The sequence below is a fragment of the Gossypium raimondii genome, chromosome 10 (genome assembly GCF_025698545.1).
Source record: "Gossypium raimondii isolate GPD5lz chromosome 10, ASM2569854v1, whole genome shotgun sequence".
NCBI classification, from domain to species: Eukaryota; Viridiplantae; Streptophyta; class Magnoliopsida; order Malvales; family Malvaceae; genus Gossypium; species Gossypium raimondii.
The window spans coordinates 8,478,754-8,501,001 of NC_068574.1; the positions used below are offsets into that span (position 1 = coordinate 8,478,754).

At 30.3% G+C, this 22,248-nt stretch overlaps 2 protein-coding genes across 10 annotated transcripts; both read right to left on the reverse strand.

Moving 5' to 3' along the window:
* Positions 1-1,465: 1,465 nt before the first annotated feature.
* On the reverse strand, positions 1,466-4,827 carry LOC105777617 (uncharacterized). Of its 9 annotated transcripts, none has more exons than XR_008189845.1 (5): positions 3,950-4,827; positions 3,294-3,536; positions 2,801-2,892; positions 2,582-2,672; positions 1,466-1,501 (listed from the first exon to the last, which is right to left on the reverse strand). XR_008189845.1 is itself a non-coding variant. In XM_052621914.1 (4 exons), exons 1-3 carry the CDS (start codon positions 4,479-4,481, stop codon positions 2,869-2,871), a joined length of 366 nt encoding a protein of 121 aa, XP_052477874.1. In that variant the 5' UTR covers positions 4,482-4,827; the 3' UTR covers positions 1,520-2,672; positions 2,801-2,868. The 9 variants fall into 9 exon arrangements, 3 of the variants coding, with proteins under 3 accessions (XP_052477874.1, XP_052477873.1, XP_052477875.1); XR_008189849.1 differs by lacking the exon at positions 1,466-1,501 and having other exon boundaries at positions 1,520-2,672; positions 3,294-3,365; positions 3,441-3,466; XR_008189847.1 differs by lacking the exon at positions 1,466-1,501 and having other exon boundaries at positions 1,520-2,672; positions 3,294-3,365; positions 3,441-3,536.
* Positions 4,828-7,771: 2,944 nt separating this feature from the next.
* Positions 7,772-8,403, reverse strand: LOC105777616 (uncharacterized). Its single transcript, XM_012600968.2, has one exon. The coding sequence runs from the start codon at positions 8,310-8,312 to the stop codon at positions 8,100-8,102; it is 213 nt and encodes a 70-aa protein (XP_012456422.1). The 5' UTR covers positions 8,313-8,403; the 3' UTR covers positions 7,772-8,099.
* Positions 8,404-22,248: the final 13,845 nt, after the last annotated feature.

The window sequence follows — 22,248 nt, forward strand, 5'->3', positions numbered from 1 at the left end:
AATTAAAAAGGTAATATGACATGTTGAGATTAGTGCACCATGCCACCAAATTTTATTTTCTTGAAATAAATTTAAAAAAAAACTCACAAATGGAAATATAAAAAATAAAAAAATTCTAAATTAAAAAAAATAGAAAAAATAGAAAAATATAACTTATTTAAAATATGTAATATTATTTTAGAAGTTTTCTTGATTATTTAAAACATATTGGACCTAAGGGTTTGTTCCATCACTGAAACTGAGCTTTTGGGTGCACACGATGGCATGAAACAAGCATGGCATGTGGGGTTTAGTAAGGTGGTGCTGAAACTTGAAAGTATGGACACTACACCAAAACAGGCTTTTAGCGGCGCTTTTTAAGGCCTTTAGCGGCACTAAAAAACGTCGCTAAAAGTATTTGCGGCGCTTTGATAAGCACCGGAAAAAAAGCCGCTGACGACAGTGTCACTAACTTTAGCGGCGCTCGTCCCACAAACGCCGCTAAAGACCAGAGCCTTTAGCGGCGCTTTTCCCACAAACGCAGCTAAAGACCAGGACCTTTAGCGGCTCTTTTCCTACAAACGCCGCTAAAGACCAGGACCTTTAGCGGCGTTTTTCCCCAAAACGCCGCTAAAGACAATGACCTTTAACGGCTTTTTTCCCACAAACGCCGCTAAAGACCAAGACCTTTAGCGGCGCTTTTCCCTGAAGCGCCGCTAAAAAATAAGACCTTTAGCGACGCTTTCTCCAAAAACGCCACTAAAGGTCACGAAAAATTAAAAAAAATAATTATAAAAACGCCAATCCCTTTACTTGCTTAAACAAATCCTTTAGAACTGTTATCAGTACATACATCATTCTTTGGTTAAAGATTGCAGCAACAGCAAAAGTGAGATTCCACCAATTAAGAAATGTATAATTTAATTTGAAGACGTATTAAAATGGAAATTCATGAACAAAAAGATAAATGTTTTTCACTATATCTCATGCAGCAAGTCAAATTGCCTTTGATTACATAACATTCCTTTCAATTTTTTTTAAAAAAAATTGAAACTAGTTCATGTCAACTTGCTCAAGTTGAATCTATAAATTGCAGATCAACACCTTATTTGAACTTACAATTCTAGGAAAGCATAAAATGTAGTTCCATGAGCATGCATTTAAAGTAGCAAAAAAAAATCGATTAGGTTGATGGTCCAAGCTCCAAATCTAGCTCTTGTGTGTCACTTGATTCTGAATTTTGACTGCTCGATCCCAATGAGTTGCTGAGATGTTTCTTGCTCCTTGAGTGTGAATCCTATAAGAATGTAAAGAACTAAAACAAGTTAAATTTTAAAACACAATCATCACATAGCACATAAACTAAAAAAAGGAAGGGACTTGTGTGTAGCTACCTCAACATGTAGGTTTAAAAGTTGTGGTCATGTTTGGTTGTGCAAAATGTTGGGTGTCTAAGAAGCCCTTTGCTGGTGGGAATCACCATATCGATGTTTTCCCTTTGATCGTATTCTCCAACCCTCATCTGTAATAATATATAATTGTAGTACTTGATTTCATTAATATAGTTATTGATGCATAAGGAAATGGGGGAGGTGACAATGGAAAGTAGCACTTTAACACTTCAATTTACAGCGATAAAACATCTCAATTTGCAGCAACTAAACACTTCAATTTGCAGCACTTAAACATATCAATTAACAACATTTATACACCTCAATTACAGCGATAAAACATCTCAATTTCCAGCAACTAAATACTTCAATTTGCAGCACTTAAACACTTCAATTTACAGCATTTAAACACTTAAATTTGCAGCACTTAACATATCAATTAACAACATTTATACACCTCAATTACAGCGATAAAACATCTCAATTTCCAGCAACTAAACACTTCAATTTGCAGCACTTAAACACTTCAATTTACAACATTTAAACACTTAAATTTACAGCACTTAAACATATCAATTAACAACATTTATACACCTCAATTACAGCGATAAAACATCTCAATTTCCAGCAACTAAATACTTCAATTTGCAGCACTTAAACACTTCAATTTGCAGCACTATCAAATTTCGGCATCAACTGACATTGTCCCAACATCCAAAACAAACTTAAAGAAGTATATAATTATCATGTAAAAGAAAATATTCATCAAAGTATCTACCTCTCTCAAGTCCTACCCTTAACAAAATTTTGACGTGGGATGGTGGAGTGATCTATTTTGATAGTTGGAGAATTTACTAAAATGATTAATTATATAAGGATAATTATTTATAGTAAAATTTAATAATTTTATAATTCTACATTTGATTAAAGAGTGATTTAATAAAAAGTACATAAAAAAGCAGCAGAATCTATCAATAATTAAAACTTTTATTCTCTTTATTTGTCATAATACAATATAAAAAGCATATATAAATATATGAATGTAGAGGCATATATAAAAAGCATATATAAATATATGTATGTCACAGAAACTATATTCATTTATGTAGAGGCAAGTCTTTAATATATAACTATGGAATCATCAAGAAATGCTTCTCTTTTCTTGGAAAAAAAATAAGTATCAAACTTCCAGAAGTTAGATAATTGCTTACTCGGGACCACCGAAACCCATATTCTTTCCTAAAGCTCCATTATACTTCACCGCAACTAGCTTATCCAAAAGCTACTTAGATTCAGTAATATCTGCTTCAAGACAGAAAGAATCCAAACAAATTATACAAGCTGAACTCTAATGTACTGTTATATTTTTCTTGATGCTATATTTGGAATACAATAAATTCACAAGTAGAAGAATAATGAGAAAATATTACCACAAGACATAGGTGCTAAGTTATCATAAGGAACAACAAGCACTTCATCACTTGCACTGCATTCGCTCTCACTTGTGCTCTCTATTTGGTCCCTTTAATCAAATATCGGATTTCAAGTAAACCAGACAATTGGAAATAGTTCCAATAACAAAACAAAGAACAGAAGAAACAATGCAACAGCAAACCATGAAAACTCAACTCGTATAAAATAGACAAACTTCAGAGCAAGAATTCCAGACAGAGACTACAAAACCCAACTTGTTGTCTTCAATGATCCAAGATACTTGACAATGTTTTTATGATTCAAATTCTACAAATAATTCAAATAAGATACCAAAACCCAACTTGTTGCCATCAACAATGAGACCAGCAGCAGTAACTAACTACCATGAATTTTAAACTAAAATATAAGATTTGTTACCAGTAGATAACAAAGGAAGAGAGTCATTCGGTGGTAAGAGTACTATCAGAAAAGCAAAATATCTCTACTTACAAAGAAGTCAATGAGGTTAGATTTCCTAAACTGGATGGTATTGGACCTTCAAAAGAGTTCCCTTGAAATCTCCTATATAAACATTAGGGAGTCTTTCTTACATAGTTCGCAGTTCTTTAAGTTTAGCAAATGTTGAGGGGATCTCACCACTTAATGCACAACTGTTAATGTATCTGCCAAATTCATAAACCAATTGTTGTTATAATTTCAAGGGTGACTTGTAAAGACAATCATGTACAGCCCCTACAAAGAACTAAAGAAAGTTAGAACTTACAATTCTCCAAGTTCGTATAGAGGAAGTGCAACGGAAATTTACAAATGAAAATAAATATGTTACTTTATTTTAGCATAAAAAAAGAAATAGTTTTTCATTTAGTAAATGGTTGGCCGGCCAAGATTTCTCATCCCCTCTTATCCCCTCTTATCTCTAATCCCTCATCAAAGCTTTTCCCATATGATAATAAAAGTAGGTATATGTACATGCATCATGAAGTGAACCTTGATATTCAACATGGGACTTAACATCATAACCTTTTCATTTTTAAATGCCCTAAATTTAGGTTTATTATTAAAGATTTATTATTTAATAAATTAACAATTGGGTATCCATAAAAAAAACTGAAGTAAGAGTTAAAAGAAAAAAAAAGAGTACCTACCTGTCCAGCGTGAAAAGAAGTCATGGGCAAGTACAAACAAGGCAAAAGAAGTTTATCACCAGAATCTGAAACTACCCTTTTGCTCAACACCTTCCATATCGCTTGCTTCAACATCTTACAGACAACACCCCCTGAAAGCCAGAAACAAATTGTATAAAGAAGCATTATATCGAACAGTTGAAGTGCATTGTTAAGACTAGAGCATAAAGAAAGAAAAATGAGTCTTGCACGATATGTGAGAAAAAAAATGACAAGTAAGAGGCGTTTTTGGTAGAATAAATGAAAGGGAGATGAAGACGAAGAGAAGCAAGAGAGGTAAACCTGGTATAGATGGCAAATACAAAACTGGGAACAAACTTACGAGAGCTGGAGAACTAAGTTCCACCGTAAACAACTTCGCTTCTATACGAAGGAATATGAATAACTTCCTTTGAAGTAGATTTGTTACCATGAATTTTAAGCAATAACTTGTTACCAGCAGCAATGAGACCAGTAGTAACTTGCATCGTCGATTTCTAGCTTCTTCTGGCATCGTCGATTTCTAGCTAAAATATAAGAGAAAAAAAAAACAATAATAAAAAGAAAGGGGATCTGAGTAAATAATACCCACAATTAGAAAATAAAGAGGAAAAATGGAACAGAAATAAAAGCGATAGGGATCTGAGTAATGAACACAACAAGATGAAATACACACACAAATAAACTAACAAAATAAAAATATTAAGTCTCATATATTTTCCAGGGAAACAAACGGTAGAACTCGTAAGTAGATTGGAGAGGTTCTGTGCTGAATCGTCTTTGGTACCTCCATTTTCCTCTTCTTTTTTTCATTTTGTTTGCAAAGTTAGGGGTTTTAGGGGGGAAATTTGGGAAAAATCAACGCCAAATTTTTTCTAGGTAAAATGAATTTTGTGGCGTTATAAGAAAAAAACGCCATTATTGCTTTTTTATAAATTGATTTATTTTTTGTTTTTTATAAATTGATTTATTTTTGCAGCGTTTTTAAAAAAACGCCGCTATTGCTTACCTTTAGCGGCGTTTCTCATAAAAACGCCGCAAATTTTTTTTCATTTTGAACAAAAACACGCCGTTTTGCTATTCTAAAAATTTTTTATTTTGTTTTTATAAATTGATTTATTTTTGCGGCGTTTTTATAAATTTTGAACAAAATGACACCGTTTTGTTATGCTAAAAATTTTTTATTTTATTTTTTATAAATTGATTTATTTGTTGCGGCGTTTTTAAAAAACGCCGCTATTGCTTACCTTTAGCGGCGTAAACGCGCATAAAATTTTTTTCATTTTGAACAAAAGCAGCCGCCGTTTTGCTATTCTAAAATTTTTATTTTGTTTTTATAAATTAAAATAAAAGTACTCTCAAAATACATATTGTATATTTTAATAAGAAAACAAATGATAAAATGGTTGTAATTAATTATTAAGTTAGAATTATCTAAATTAAATAATTACCTATATATCCATATCATTTTTATTTTTGTATTATTTTCTTATAATTTGGTCCTCTCCAAAATAAATAATTATACATAAATATCCATATCAATCTATTACTTTTTTAACTTATTTATTAATTCTATTTAAACTAATATTTAAATATATCAAATGGTTTAGATTACATTTTTAAATATAAAAGCATTAATTAATTGTATAAATTTTATCATTTAATAAATCTCAAGTAAACATTAACCTTAAACCCTCTAAATTAACCATTCAATACATATAAAATCTATCTATTATATATCTCTTAAATAATTTAAACTATACTAGAAAATTTCAATATATTGGATTTATTATTAACTATTTTACAATTACATAAGAACATATTTAAAATATAAATTAAAAAATAATTAATCTAAACTCAAAACCTTAACTCGACCCCTGAATCCCTAAACTTTAAATCCCTAACTCTTAACCCCTAACATCTAACCCTAAACCCTAACCCTAAACCTTAAATCCCAACCCTTAAACCATAATCCCTAATTCATAATCCCTAAATCCATACTCCTTAAACCTTAAAATATGAACTCCTAAACCGCTTTAAATCTTAAATTAATCATATACCCTAAACTAAAACCCTAAACAAATTTATTATTATCTCTTTTACAATTATATAAGACCATATTTAAAATATAAATTAAAAAATAATTAATCTAAACCCAAAACCCTAACTCGACCCCTGAATCCCTAACTTTTAATCCCTAAACCCCTAACCCTCTAACCCCTAAACCTTAAATCCCAACCCCTAATCCATAATCCCTAAACCCATACTCCCTAAACCTTAAAATATGAACTCCTAAACCGGCCTTAAATCTTAAATAAATCATATACCCTAAACCAAAAACCCTAAACAAATTTATTATTATCTCTTTTACAATTATTTTAAATAATAATATTTTAATTTTTCAATGTGTTTTATTGCAAATTATTTCTATGTGTCATTATTTTTTTCTGAAGATTTTACATATTCAATTAGAAATAAATTGAATTTTATTTAATATGAATAAACCAATTAAGATAAAATATTTTTAGCGGCACTTTTTCAAAAACGCCGCTAAATCCCCGAAAGCTCAGAAAACGGCGTCGTTGGGCTTAGGTTTTTTTGCGGCGCTTTCCCAAAAATGCCGCTAAAGCCCTGAGCATTAGTGGCGCTTTCTTAAAAACGCCGCTAAATCCCAGAAATCTCAGAAAACGGCGTTCGTTGGGCTTAAGTTTTTTTGCGGCGCTTTCTCAAAAACGCCGCTAAAGCCCTGAGCATTAGCGGCGCTTTCTTAAAAATGCCGCTAAATCCCCGAAAGCTCAGAAAACGGCGTCGTGGGGCTTAGGTTTTTTTGTGGCGCTTTTCCAAAAACGCCACTAAAGCCTGGCGAGAGCGCTTTCTTAAACGCCGCTAAATCGAAGCTCAGAAGCGACGTCGTTGGGCTTAGGTTTTTTGCGGCGCTTTCTCAAAAAACGCCGCTAATGCTTATTTTCAGCAGCGTTTTCCGTAATGCGCCGCTAATGATCGATCGTTAGCGGCGTTTTTTATCCAAACGCCGCTAAAAGCCTGTTTTGGTATAGTGCGAGGCTATCCAATTGTTACAGTGTATCCCGTCTAAAAACCATGGTAATGCAGTGGCTGGCGACATCCATAATATGTTCAAGCGTAACTGGGTGATAAAGGTGAAGCATGTATATCGAGAGGGAAATAGAATAACTGATGCATTGGCGTCATCTGCATTTAATTGATCTTTGGGACTCAGAATTTGTACACAACCTCCGGAGGAAGCTTTGCGGGTTCTACATGATGATATGTAAAGGATAATGATACCAAAGATGGTATATGTGACCTTTCGTTGTTTCTCTCTTTATTTACAAGAAAAAAAAAAAAGAAAAAGAAGAGAGAGTATATTTAATATTTTCTTGTAAAAAAAATACTTTTTACTAATTAATTAATTTTTATCTCTTATCTCTGCCATTCATATCCAACATTTCATTTTTTGGATGGACAAATATGAAAATATGTATTGCTTGCCGCATGGATTAGCTCATTGTTTAATATGGTGAGAATAAAGTATAAATATTAATTTTATCGAATTAGCCTTTCTTTTTAACCCAACTATTCAAAAATTGATCATCATGATTATTCTATCCCTCCAGTTTTAGCATTAAAATTTTCTGTTCTTTAAAGGGGTTTAATGAGGAACTTCTCAAATTTTTGAAGAGCTTAACTACGCAAAAGGCAGGTGGGAAGGGAGTAACGACAGCCTTTCCAGAAAATATATGCTACAGCTAACAGCTCAGTTTAGTGTTTGTGGCAAACAGAAAGTAGTAGAAACCTACTTATATTTCATACAAATGGAAACCAAGCTTCACTATTACACCTTCTCTGGTAAACAACAATGACAAAATATTGAAGAAAACTAAACTATTCCTTTCTTAGCATCATAATGATCAATCTGATAAAAATTATTCCCGACGAAATTATTATTTCCTATGGAATTTCTGTAGGTAAAAAGCTATTACCGCCGAGATTTTCCATCAGAAATAATATTGTGAGAAATGAAAACTCCCGTCGGCAATAGTCATTGCAAAGAAAGTAAAACGAACATCAAAGGAAAAGAAAAAGCTAGCCTTGTGTTTGAGAGTTTAATAGATCATTCGATGTGTATGTGAACACCAATTGCAATGACCAAGATGGTGATTATGCAGAAGTATATTATGGCATGAATGAGGATGGCTATTCCACTTGTGCACATGTTCCCGAACTCTATCACTCGAGTCCTCGACGGCAGCTGGAACAACAGCCCTGGCGACAATAGGATGAACAACCCTACGGCCACAAACACCGGTCCCCAATCCGCACTCATGATTTTGCTATCGATGCAAAGGGATCTCTAGTTTTTTTTTTTTTTTTTTCTTTGAGAGTCCTATACAGATGGGAAAAAATGAAGAGGCGTTTGGAATACATTATGTAGGGCATGAATGGAATTAAATTTCTTGTTGGCAAAGGAGAGGGATATGATGCTAAACTTAGCGAGGAAGAAGAGATTTGAGTTCAAAAGGGAGGTAAGGTATTGTAAAATGTGGCTTCATGAAGAATGAAAAAAATTCATTGCTTTATTGCTTTAACAAAGATAAAAGAAATGAATCTGGGGTTTAGCTTTTTTTGGTTTCATATAGTTAAATTCTTAAAATATATGATATTTAATAAAATTGGGTTCCAAATTTGCAATCCCTTTTGCCATAGCAAGTTTGAGTTGGAAACCTAGTATTGTAATCCCTTCAAGTCTTTTCTTGTATATACAAAAATGAATGAAATGAAATGAAAAGCAGCTGATTGCGTAAAGGTAAGCCCTTTTTTTTTTGGGGGGTGGGCGTTTTGTATTAATTTAATACTTGAAGTTTCCAATCCGTTAACAGTTTGTCCCATTCCTTAACGAAATTAGAAAAGGTGATGTAACATGTTGAGAGTACACCGCGTCACTAAATTTTATTTTCCTGAAATAAATTTAAAAAACTCACAAATGGGTATATAAAAATAGGCAAAAATCAGAAAAATTCTAATTTTTTAAAATTAAAAATATAGAATTACATAAATATCCCAGAAGTTAAAAAATTTATTTATATTTTTAAAAATACATAAAACACAAAAGAGAAAATACAAAAATTTGGCAAACAAATTCAGAAAATCTCAAAAAATTTAACAAATCATAAAAGACATATATGGAAAGTTATATACAATTTCCAAAATTGAAAATATATTTTCTAGTTAAAATATACATATAAATTTAAAAATATTGAAATTGCAAAATTGTCAAAAAATTTCAGAAGAATATTAAAAAATATGAAGATTGGTGGTGAATGAAAATATAAAACTTAAAAAAGTGTGATTTTGAATTTTTTCTTTATTTTAATAATTTCTTACCATATAAAATAAAGAAAAAATAACCAAAATCACAATTTTTTAAATATTTTACATTCTCACTTACTGCAAATCTTCATATTTTAAAGTTTCCATATTTTTCTGATTTTTTATATTTTGTATTTTCACTTTTCTTAACTTTATATGTATTTTCTAAAAGAAAGTATATTTTTTAATTTCTGGAAATTTTATATAACTTTTCATATATTTTTTTCTGATTTGTTAAAAGTTTTCAGATTTTTCTGAATTTGTTTGAATTTTTTGTATTTTCATTTTGTGTGTTTTATGTATTTTTAAAATAAAATAAATAAATTTTAATTCTGGAAGTTATATATAAATCTATATTTTCATTCTGATTTTTTTAAAATGAGAATTTTTTTCTTTTTATTTAAATTCCCCATTTTTTATTTTTTAATTTCTTTCAAGAAAATAGGATTTGGGTGAGTGTGCCACGTCATTTTTTTAAAACATTATTGATAGCTGGACTAGACCTGTCCATGGGCCGGGCGGCCCGGCCCGGCCTGGCCCGACGGCCCGCCCGAAATATGGGAGGGTTTAGGTAAAAATATAGGCCCGGAATATGGGCTTGGGCAAAATTTTAGGCCCGTTTAAAAAATAGGCCGGGCCTCGGGCAAGATTTTTTGGCCCGGGCCCGGCCCGAAAAATATTAAATATATATATTTTTTATTTTTAAAATATAATAGTTTTTTATTTTAAGTTTATTTACTTTCATTTCCTTGACTAGTGTTACAAAATAATAATAATAAAACATCAAGTTTGTTTTACTAATCAAATGTTAGATTTTGTTACAACAATTAATACAATTAATACAATTAATAATTTGATAAATTTACTAATCAAATGTTAGATTTTATTACAACAATTAATACAATTAATACAATTAATAATTTGATAAATTTACTAATCAAATGTTAGATTTTATTACAACAATTAATACAATTAACAATTAATAATTTGATAATTTTACTAACAATTAATTTTAATAACAATTAGTTTTAATTTTATTAAAAAAATAATTTTAATTTTAATTTTAATTAAAAACGGGCCGGGCCGGGCTCGGGCCCCATATTTTTTCTTTGGGCCGGGCCTGGACAAAATCTCAGGCCCATATTTCGGGCCGGGCCCGGGCCTAGTAAACGGGCTGAAATTTTTTGTGGGCCCGGCCCGGCCCATGGACAGGTCTAGCTGGGACAAATTGATAACGGTTTGGAAACTTCAAGTGATAAAAAAATTTGTTTAAGTACCAAAGTGATAATTGAGTGTAACTTTGGGAGACATTAACCCTATTTTTAAATGTTTCTAAGGGCTAAATATGTGGCCAACTTGTCATTACCTCCCTTAATGGTAATTAATTAAAAATTTGATAACGTTGATAACTACAATATAATTTTACCTTTAATTAAATAATCTTTTTAAGTAGTTTACCTTGAAGAAGAAAAAAAAAGGAGGCCAATCCTTTTGGTAGTGGAAGACAGTGGGGATTTATATAAGTTTAAAAAGTATGGAGATGCTTTACTGGCTCTCCTCTTGCCCTCAATGGTTAGGTGCTTTCTCACTTAACCTTGTCAAGGTTCGAGAGCTGGTAAGCACTGGGAAATGAAATGAATCAGAACCAGGCCCTGTATGTAAAATCATGAGAGGTATTTTAAAATACCTTTTTACCCACTCTAATCAACATTACAGGTGTCTGCTCCATTTTCATTATGTAATAACTCAATCTGAGCTCTTTGAATAAGCAAACATCATGTTGTGTATTTCAAAAAAGAAATAATAATTATCTTCAAGGGATTGCAATCTAATAGAGAGAACACATAAAATTATTTAATTTTAACATACATACACCTACTTAGGCTTAGTCTGGATGGACCGTGTGTTTATTTTCGGTGAGATTTAAGACAGCGCTGGCGATGAGATTAATTACTTTGAACGTGAGATTAGAAATAATGGTGGGGTGTGTGTTTGGATTTAAATGCAACTGTAGCGGTGAGGTGAGAATATATTTATGTTATATTATTTAACATAAAACATAAATTAAAATTATATTTTTATAAAATGATCATTAAAATATCAAAATCATATACAATAAAATTTAAATATTTTTAATTTATATTCATAATAAAATATCAAAATATATATTTAAATCAAATAATAAAATATAAATTAAATTGTATTTATACTAAATTTATAAATAAAAAATATAATTTTATTGAAAATTAAATTATATTAAATAATGACATATTAAACTTATGTTATGTGTACTAAATAAAATAAATAATAAAGGAAGAATTGGAGGGGTAAAATAATAATTACCCTTGTTTTTGGACTTCCAAATCAGTGCAGTGGAGCTTTTAACTCCAGCGAATATTTTGGATTACAATGAGGTGAGAAATGCTCACCAAACACCTCAACTGGAGTTGCGTTTTAGTTCAAATTTTTTACTCTTTAAATCTCACCACACTGGAGCTTGCCTTAGTTTTTTTATTACCAAATTTATAATTCCAAATTAGATATTGTACGATGGACAAATTCCATTTTATGACCAAATGTAGTGTATAATAAAAAATATATTTTGAATCTTTATTTATGTTTAAAGTTTCCTATAGATACTAATCATACACCACCGATTTAGTGGATTTTAAGTTGATTGGCATGGAGCTTAAAGTTTAATTCTTATGTTTACAAACCTTTTCTGCCTTCCTCTATTACATTACAAAAGTTTCAGCCAAATAGTTGTGATAACATTTCTCAAATTGGTCGATATGTGAAGACATAGCTCTAGTTAAAAAAGTGTCATGCAAGCATCAAGAGACATAAATTTGTAACTATTTCATTGTGAATATAAGGTTTTTGTATGTCATTTTCAAAATAATTATTCAAAAAGTGCAACATTACACACCTGGTCTAGACATTATGGTCAATTTTAAGGTATTACATTAACTTGTTTAAAACTTAGAAATTAATTTCGAAATTGTGTGCTTCGTTAACATTGCTTTTGGCAAATCGCTTTCCAATTCTTTTAAGAAAATACTAGTTAAAACTATTTATTTTATTTCAAAAAAAACTTAAATTTTATAGTTATACTAAATTCAACAAAAGCAAATAAAAATAAAACAAGTCCCAAAATAGTAAACAGCCCGAAAAGTCCATAATAATCACATAATCTTTTAATAACCATTTTATTTACGAGATTCCAACTAAACTCCCACACGTTGTCCGGTCCTAGGTCTGTTGTTACCTGAAAAGATAAAAGTAAAGGGTGAGCTAACGAGCTTAATGTGTAACTCAGCCCAAACAAACAGAACAAAACAGATACAATCATAGTAACAGATTTGATACAGTTACAGATGCAGATTCAGATACAGATACAAAAATAGATCCTACCCCTATCCGCTACACACCATCTTCGTTCATCCTTACATACCAATTAAGGTAACTAAATAACCATCCAACCCCACACACCTATAAGTGAGCGTATGTCACTTTTTCAGAATAATACAGTCAAGCTACCAGAAATATGCGATAAAACACCAGAATCACATAAGTGTGGTTAAGCCACCATAATAGATATGTGGTTAAAGCCACCAGATAAGGTAAATCATTAAAATACCGCACTTCCTCTGTCACATCATTACCCCACCCCAATGCACATGCAAACACTAATTAGATAGCATATGCATATATATCATACATGCTATACATTTCAGAACATACTATCATGCTTTCAGAGTTTGTACTAACAGAAGCAACATATTAGATTTCATATTTTAATGACATGCAAAACACATTACAGAACCTACGAAATGGCTAACCTCAATTCGTACTACGAGTACGGCCCTAAAAAAATGGAAGAAACATAACAGAATAGCAAACGAAACATAGAAGAAACAGGGGAGAAAGAAAGAAAGAAAGAAAAAGAAAAGAAGAAATTTAGGGTTTTCAAGGTTCAATTTTAAATTGGTAAGTCAAATTAAGTCATCTTCTTGTAAGTTTTGAGTTTTTATGAAACTAGAACAAAATACTATTACGTATGTGCTGAAATTTTGGAAGATATTAGATTTTTACACATTAAATTTTATAGAACAAAAAGATGAATTAGGGATTTAAATGAATGAAATTCAAGTTAGAATAGATAAAGGGATTAAATTGTAAAGTAAGCTATAGGTTTTATGTTGTAGGGACTAAATTGAGGAAAATTCGAAATTAGTGAAATATGCTGAAAATTTAGTAGTTAAATTTGAGTTTGGATGAAATTTGAATAAAAATAAAGTGTGAATTGAATTAGAAAAGTAAGTAAACTTAGTTAAGATTAAATTGGGAATAAGGTAAGAATTGATTAGAAATTCAATTATTTATTTTAATTTAATGCTGTAATTAATAGCGAAAATTATTATTATTTTCGTAGCTAACAAAGAACCCGAGGCATTGGCATCAAAAGGAAAGGAGAAAGCTATCGAGGACTAAAACGGGAGATTTACGATTTGTATTACTATAATTTGAATTTATTTATTTTCAATTGTTAAATTTCAATTAAAGTACTTGGTAAGTGAAATTGAGGTGAGTATTGAAATATTGCATTGAATAAAAGTGAATGAAATTATGAATATGTGTGAATATATGAATTGCATATTGATTAAAAAAGTGAAGTGAAATGAATTGAATTGAAGTGAAATTATCTGAACTGTGTATTGATTAAAAAGTGGAAAGTGAAATTGAATTGAATTGTGATTGAATCGAAAGTAAATTTGAAATAGAAAAATGATTTGAATACCCTATTAACTAGTCGGGCTGAGTCGGATATAGTTGGCATGCCATAGGATTGGAAGAGTTCAAGGATACTTCGACCTCGAGTCGATGAGACACTGGGTGCCACTATATTTCTTTGGATAGATTCGATGAGGTACTGGGTACCAACTTACTTCGGCTTGGCCGATGAGACACTGGGTGTCAGCTTTGTTTGAAACCATCCGATAAGGCACTGGGTGCCTTTTGGTGTGTTTGGTTGGATCCATGCATCCGCCAAAGTCCGAGTCTTGTTAATAGGGGAAAATAAATGGAATAGCAAAAATCGAATGAAAATGACTGACTTTATTCATGAAATGGAAAGTGAATTGAAATTGAGAAATGAGAATGGAAAGAATGAATCAAAGATTCATGAAGAGATTTATGTTCAAATGGAATGCTATATGATATTAAATTGATGAATAGCCAAATTGAGTTGTTATTGTTGAGAAATGAAAGTTAAGAATAAATTAGTTTATTTATGAATTAATTGTTATATAATTTGACATGTTTATTTGTTATTTTACTTAAATAATTTAAATTATAGTAATACCACTGAGTATGAAATACTCAATGTACGGTTGTTTCTGTGTGCAGATCGATAGAAGTCAAAGGTTCCGGTTCAGCATCCAGATCAATCCCGACTTGAGCATAACTTCGGTGATGTATTTTTCCTTTTGGTAAATGTGGCATGTACTTAGGTCTTATTAAAGAGTCTTGTAAGTTTTGGTTGTAAAGAATTGGTTTCTAATACTTGAATGATAAACGAAACATTAAGTTATAAAATGGTATGTTTGGTACTAAAGTTGAGATGAGATGAACGAAGTTTATTAGTTAACTTTTATAAAGTATTATGAATATTGTTGATCAATTTGATAAGTAAATGTTTAGGCATGATTTAAACATGTTTGAATGTGAAAATGTGTTGGTTTCTGTATTGACTGTAAATTGGTTGCGGTTGAATTTACAAGGAAGGTCAGATAATTATAAAGGGGTTATATTGAATTAAAAAAAAAAGGAATGAATGAAGTCAATTGGTAAAAAACATATGAATTTATGATTATATTTTAATATGTTTGTAATTTATTTAAGAATTATTTGTAAATTGTTTGATATATTCGGTAATGCCTTGTAACCCTATTTCGGCGACGGTTTGGGGTTAGGGGGTGTTACAAAAATCCATAAAAATATGCATTGATGAGATTTGAACTCAAACCAATTGCATTAGTATAACACTATACCAAAACAGGCTTTTAGCGGCGCTTTTAGTGGCGTTTGTACAAAAAACGCCGCTAAAAATCGAGCATTAGCGGCGCTTCCCAAAAAACGCCGCTAAAGATCGAGTATTAGCGGCGCTTTTAGGAAAGCGCCGCAAAAAACCTAAGCCCAACGACGTTATTTTCAAACCTTGTGGGTCTTTAGCGGCGTTTTTCAAGAAGAGTCGCTAATGCGTGGACCTTTAGCGGCGCTTTTCAAGAAGCGCCGCTAATGCGCGGACCTTTAGCGGCGTTTTTTAATAAGCGCCGCTAATGCGCAGACCTTTAGCGGCGTTTTTCAGGAAGCGCCGCTAATGCACTGACCTTTAGCGGCATTTTTCATGAAGCGCCGCTAATGCTCAGACCTTTAGCGGCGTTTTTTGTAAAGCGCCGCAAAAACATATTATGTATTTTTTACTTTTTAATTTGTTTGTTTATATTAATTAAAATTGAATATATTTTTATTTGAATACTTGTTAAAAATGGATAAATTTGAAATAATGAGACATTGAAATAATTTGAATTAAAAAACATAGCAAAATATTTGTTAAAAATGAAAAAAATTAAAATACTATTAATTAAAAATATTCTAAATTTTTTTGGGTACATGATTGATTGCTTTTTAATTTATATATTAAATAATTTCATATATAATTGTAAAGGATACAATAGTAATAATTTTAAAATATTTATTTTGTATAATTATCATTATATATAGTTTAATATATACATGGTTTAGGGTATATGGTTAATTTAGTAGTTAAGGCCGGTTTAGGAGTCACAATTTTAAGGTTTATAGATTACGGAATATTTAGGGATTATATATGGATTAGAGATTCTAGTTTAAGGGTTGTGATTTAAGGGTAATGGGGTATAGGGGTTATGGGTTAGAGGTTAAGAGCTAGTTAGGGATTTAAACAGTTTATGGTTCGGTGTTAGGTTAGGGTTTAGGGTCTAGATTAATTAGTGTGTTTTAATTTATATATTAAATAAGGTTTAGGGGTTAGGGGTTAGGGGCTGAGGGTTATGAGTTTAGGGTTTTATTATTTCATTTTGTTTGATTTTCTAGGGTTTTATTCTTATTTTTTTGCCCTACAAAACAAGATGATTACGAAATTGGTTTCATTTTTGCTGTATGGAAGTTGATCTTAATTTCATAACAAAATTGGGTTTGAAATAAGTTGGGAATTTGATAGTTTTCGCTAATCTTTGAACCTTGAGCAGGTTTCTATTTTTGGGGGTTATATGAATTATCTTCATTGTGTTTTTTCCCTTATTTATAGTATATGAAATTTAATTGAATTTATTGTTATTTCTTTGTTGCTTTTAATACCCTTTCTCTGTTCTTCGATCTTTCTTTCATTATTTGTTTTTTGGAATCGATTGTGCGTTTTGTGATAAAACATAGAACTCGGCACATGATTCCAAATGCGATTTATCAATACCGGATAAAATGTTACAATTGCTAAGAAATGTTCATCTTTCTGTTGAATTTGTTGGTGAGTATCTTTGATATTCTTATCATTCATTTTGTCACATAAAGGCGGTTGATATTCTTATCTTATCTTTGATATTTTTATCTTCATGCAATGGATGATTTCTTTTTGAATATCTCATAGCTTTTTCTCCTCATTAGTTCTGCTTTTTTTTTATAACTACTATAATTGGCACTTTTTAGATTACTGAAGAGTAAGGATTTTTTCTACCTTAAAGGCCTTTTACTTTATGCTGTGCAGGTTCAAGTGGATTTTGATGATAAAACTAGATGGGAGTATCTGTTTAAGGTGTACTGGGTAATTTTAAAAGAGAAGCTAGCTTTAACTTTAGATGAGCTTACTAACTCTACAAATCCATGGAAGGAACTTAGAGAAGCTTCAGCTAATATTGAACCAAAGCATCAAAACGACGTTGCAGATTTAATAAATAGTTAGAAAAGTTTATACCCAAAATGGGTTTTTGATCTCAGGTAATTTAAAACTCTTATTTACTTAATGGTGTAATTTTGAATTTCATTGGAAACTTTAATTTGTTAGAATTTAAAACGTTTTTTAGCTTTGGTATTTGTGTTGTTAATGTTGTTAATATCTATCTAATTCCTTTACTTGATCCTTTTTTAGTGTGTTTTTATTTATCTGCATCCTTAGCATGTGTAACTAATCCTTTCTTGTGTAGAACAGATATCTTTGTCCTCTGTGACTTCAATTATAGACGGCTTAAAGAGATTGTACCTTTAGAAGTTGAAGCCTTTAGAAGTTACATATCATTTTAATGATTTTGTATCCCCATTGTTGGTGAGTGAGATATAGATCCAACTCAGTTTTAACTATCCTTGACTATGTGGTAAAAGTTCTATTTAACAGCTCTGTAAAGCTAATCAGCTGGTTCTGATTTTTGTTTATTGCAAACAAATAGTAATTTTATATGCCCTTCGCCTTTACCAAAACCAACAGCCTCCACTTGTTCTTCACCATGGAACCAATGATCTTCGCCTTTATCAAAATAGTGTAGTTTATAAGTTTAAATCGCCTTTATCAAAGTTTAATATAAGCAAGTTAGAGAGGAATCAAGAAAGGGAGCACTTCATCTAGGATACAAACAAGCTTTGGCTTTTTGTAAGTCTTATACATAATTTCTTATACATAATTTTTTTCTTGATTTATTTATGTGTTCTTGTTCTTGTAAAATTACATATCTGACATGAATTCTGTAAAAGAAATAAATGGTTGAAGTTGAGCAGTGTAGACAATATTTCATTCTTTATACATCTCTCTTTCTTACTCTATAGTGCCCTTATTTTTCAAATTTGGTGTTCCATGCACCACAGTTCCTTTTGAAGAATAAAATTGAAGCTTTTTCTTTCCATGTTCTCGATCATGGAAAATTCTTTATACATTCCATGCATAAATTGCGTATTTTCTTAGCATTAGTTGTTAATATTCACAGATGTGTAGATTATTTTCAATGGCAAGCTAAAGTTTTTATTTAAAATATTTGAGGATGGATTTTGCACCGCTAACTTGATGCTTGATTGTAGGAGTCGTGAATTTCTATGGCGGGAAGGGCATCGCGCCTTCATAACAAAGGAAGAGGCGGACATTGAGTTTGTGGTTGAAGGCTTGATTGCAAGACCTTGCTTCTCGTGCGACTAGTCGAGCCATGGTCAAGCTGCAAAAAGCATCGACCTCCAAATCTGACATATCAATTTGAGGTTTCTGTAGAGCCCTATCTAGTGACCGTTCGCTCTGTGCTCATCTTCGAAGGTCTCTGTTAGTTCATATTTTCTATTTCATTTTACATAATAAGGCACCTATATGGGGTCCTTTAAGATGAATGTCCATGTGAATGTTATTATTTCTCGTCCAAGTCTCTTCATTTGTCCTTGTATACTAGCTTCTTTAACCATGATTGTTAATTATTACGTGTTTTGTAGCTTCTTTTATATTTGGCGAGTTAATATAGATCATATGAGTTTGAACATAATATTTTAATTCTAAATTTAAATTCATTAATTTTTATATTTACCTTTAAAGTTAAAATTTTAATAGAAAGTTTAATTTAATTTAATTAATTTTTTATCCTTAAAAGTATATAGTTTAAAGTTTAAATATTAAAATAAAACATAATATAATATTTATCATAGAAATAAATATTATTTAATTAAATTTTTTTTAAAAGTTATGACCTATAGTGGCGTTTGTGGTAAAAGCGCCGCTAAAGGTCCTGGTCTTTAGCAGCGTTTGTCGTAAAAGCGCCGCTAAAGGTCATGGTCTTTAGCGGCGTTTATTTTTGAAAACGCCGCTAAAGTTAGCGACGCTGTCATTGGCGGCGTTTTTTGCGGCGCTTCTTAAAGCGCCGCAAATACTTTTAGGCCTAAAAAAGCGCCGCTAAAAGCTTGTTTTGGTGTAGTGTAACCTTTAATTTACTCGACTAAAACTTTATTTTGATAATTTTATAAATTTTAATTTTATTATGTACATATTCCATGTGCTATTATTAATTAGTTACAAACCATACGCTTCATTATTTATTTATGTTATTTTCAAATGCACCTCAATGCTCTAAATAAGTGGTTTCCACACACATACGCATGTGACAAGATTTCTAGTATTAATAATGTATTTGATTGAGTTGATGTCACAAGTTAACTCGACATTAATTCAAGATTGATGACAAGAAAATGATAAATAATTTAATCTAATTATTTTTTAATTTTAATATTGTACATATTTCATATGTTATTATTAATGAGTTTGAAACCATACATTTCATTATTTCATTGTATGTTATTTTAAACTAGTGGCAGAGCTAAGGGCTGACAAGAGCCTCGGCCCCCCTTAAATGGAAAATTTTTCATTTAGGCATTTTATAATTTATAAAATTTATGCTTTGCCCCATTAAAATGATAAAAATTTGATTTAATCTTTTAAAAAATATAAAGATATAGACTATTAAAATGGTGAAATTACATTTTACTATCGCAAATATTTAAAATTTAATTCCGCCCCCCTAGATTTTTTTTTGGCTTCACCCTTGTTGTAAACATACATTTGTGTTCTAAATTTGTGATTTCCATACGTGATAGAATTTCTAGTATAACTTTATATTTGAATTTGTAATAGTTATATTTTAATATATAAAATATTATTTATTTATTCAAATTAAAATTTACAAATTATTTATATTAATTGTAAAAAAGATTTTAAAAATTAAGGGTGTTGGATTTGCAAATGACTCACTGGCTCTTCTCTTGTCCTCAGTGGTTAGGTGCCTTGGCACTCAGCTTTGTCAAGGTTGGAGAGCTGTTAAGCAATGGTAAATGAAAGTACCAGAAGCAGGCGCTTCGTATAATAAAAGGTATTCTAAAATACCTTTTTAATATTTCTTTTGAAAGAGAATTTACGAGACGTGGAAAGCCATTTTGATACAAGTAAAGTCGTGTAGTGTTTTGTTGGGGTTAATTTGATGGCTCTGAATCGTTGCCAGAGGCTCTCATGCATGCCCAACTACATGTGTGTTTGGGCCAATTACTAGACCCCCTTTACAAGTTCATATATAATTTTATCACTGGAAATGATACTTCTCTTTGATTCATATTTGTCTTTTACTTTTATAAATTAGAGATAAATTTACTACTATAATTTAATTCTATATTGATTTTTTTGGCTCTATTTTTATTTAATTGAATTTTACTACTAAAGTTAAATTTTATTAAACTTTGCTATTCAATTTTAACTTAAAATAATTTGAAAACAAAATTTAATAAAATATTTTTATATTTTACTTTAATTTTAATAATAATAATAATTTAATAAATATAATATTAAAATTAAATAAAATTGTTATTTTATAAAAATAAACTTATTTTTTTCTTTTATGATATATGGTTTTTTTTCAAATTTTATTTCATTAAATAGAAATTCTAATTTGGAGTACTAATTTTAATACTTATAAAATAAATTATTATTAACTATTAAAATAAGATATTTGAAAGAAATTTTCTTATCAAATTATGTTTTCAAGTCATCAAAATTAATATTGAGTAGTAAAACTTAATTAAAAATTAAAGTTGGTGGAAATTTTAATAACATTCAAAGCTTAGTGGTAAAATTCAATCATATAAGAGTTGAATGGTAAATTTATTTTATAACACCCCACACCGGTTTAGATTTTATAGTCGGATATTCAGAATTATATAAACTCGTTTTAAAACTCCAAATTTTAAACTAGAAAAGTGTGTGGTTTGAAAATATTAACCATTGGACAGGTGTCTATGAAGATTAAATCTTAAATTTGAGTATAATATAGGGATCAAAAATGAAATTTGACCATTTTTATGTAATCTAGAAAAATGAAGGGATCAGAACTGAAATTTAACCATTTGTGTTTATAATGAAAAAAAAAGAAAGAGAAAGAATTAGCACTGGACAGGTGTCAAAATTGGCCCTATCATGTGTAGAGCTCTAACAGCAACCTAGCTACACTTAAAATGATGAACATTTTAATTATCAAGTCAATACACGAAGTTCCATTTGTATTTACATTTTGATCCAAACAAAATAACAATACCTGTCAAAAATATTTTTATAGCTGTGAAAAGCATTAAATAAATACTTTTTTTAATAAAAGTAATTTTGAACTCAAATATAAAAGGTTATAAATTTTTTGAGTATATAATTATTTTTAAACTTATTTCAAATATATAATATTATATATGTTAAAATTAAATGGTAAAAAAGTTTTAAAAAATTAAGGTTGTTGGATAGGGAAAACACTGTGTTGGATTTATACAAGTGAAAAAAGTTAGTAAATGAGACACTAGCTCTCCTCTTGTCCTCAATGGTTAGGTGCTTTGCCACTCAGCCTTGTCAGGGTTCGAGAGCTGGTAAGCTATGGGTAAATGAAAGTACCAGAAGGAGGTCACTTTATAATAAGAGGTATTTTAAAATACCTTTTTAATATTTTTTTAAAAGAGAAAAATGCCATTTTGATACAAGTAAAATTGTGCATGCCCAGCTACATGTGTGTTTGGGCCACCTCTACAATTTCACCCACCCTAATCAACAGAGTTTACAGCAACAATTTTATCTTATCATGAGTTAATATATAATTTTATTTTATCTAATCAACAGAGTAAATTGTTTTTTTTATATTTTTATTAAAATATCATAATATTAACGAATTGTATATATATATTTTTACAACATCGTGTCTAAAATAGACACTTTATTTTCTTAGAAATAATTATGAAACTTTCAATTCATTTCAGATCTACTAGTTTTATATTCAAGTCATTCATGTTTGTCACGTGAATTTTTTTATTCAAAG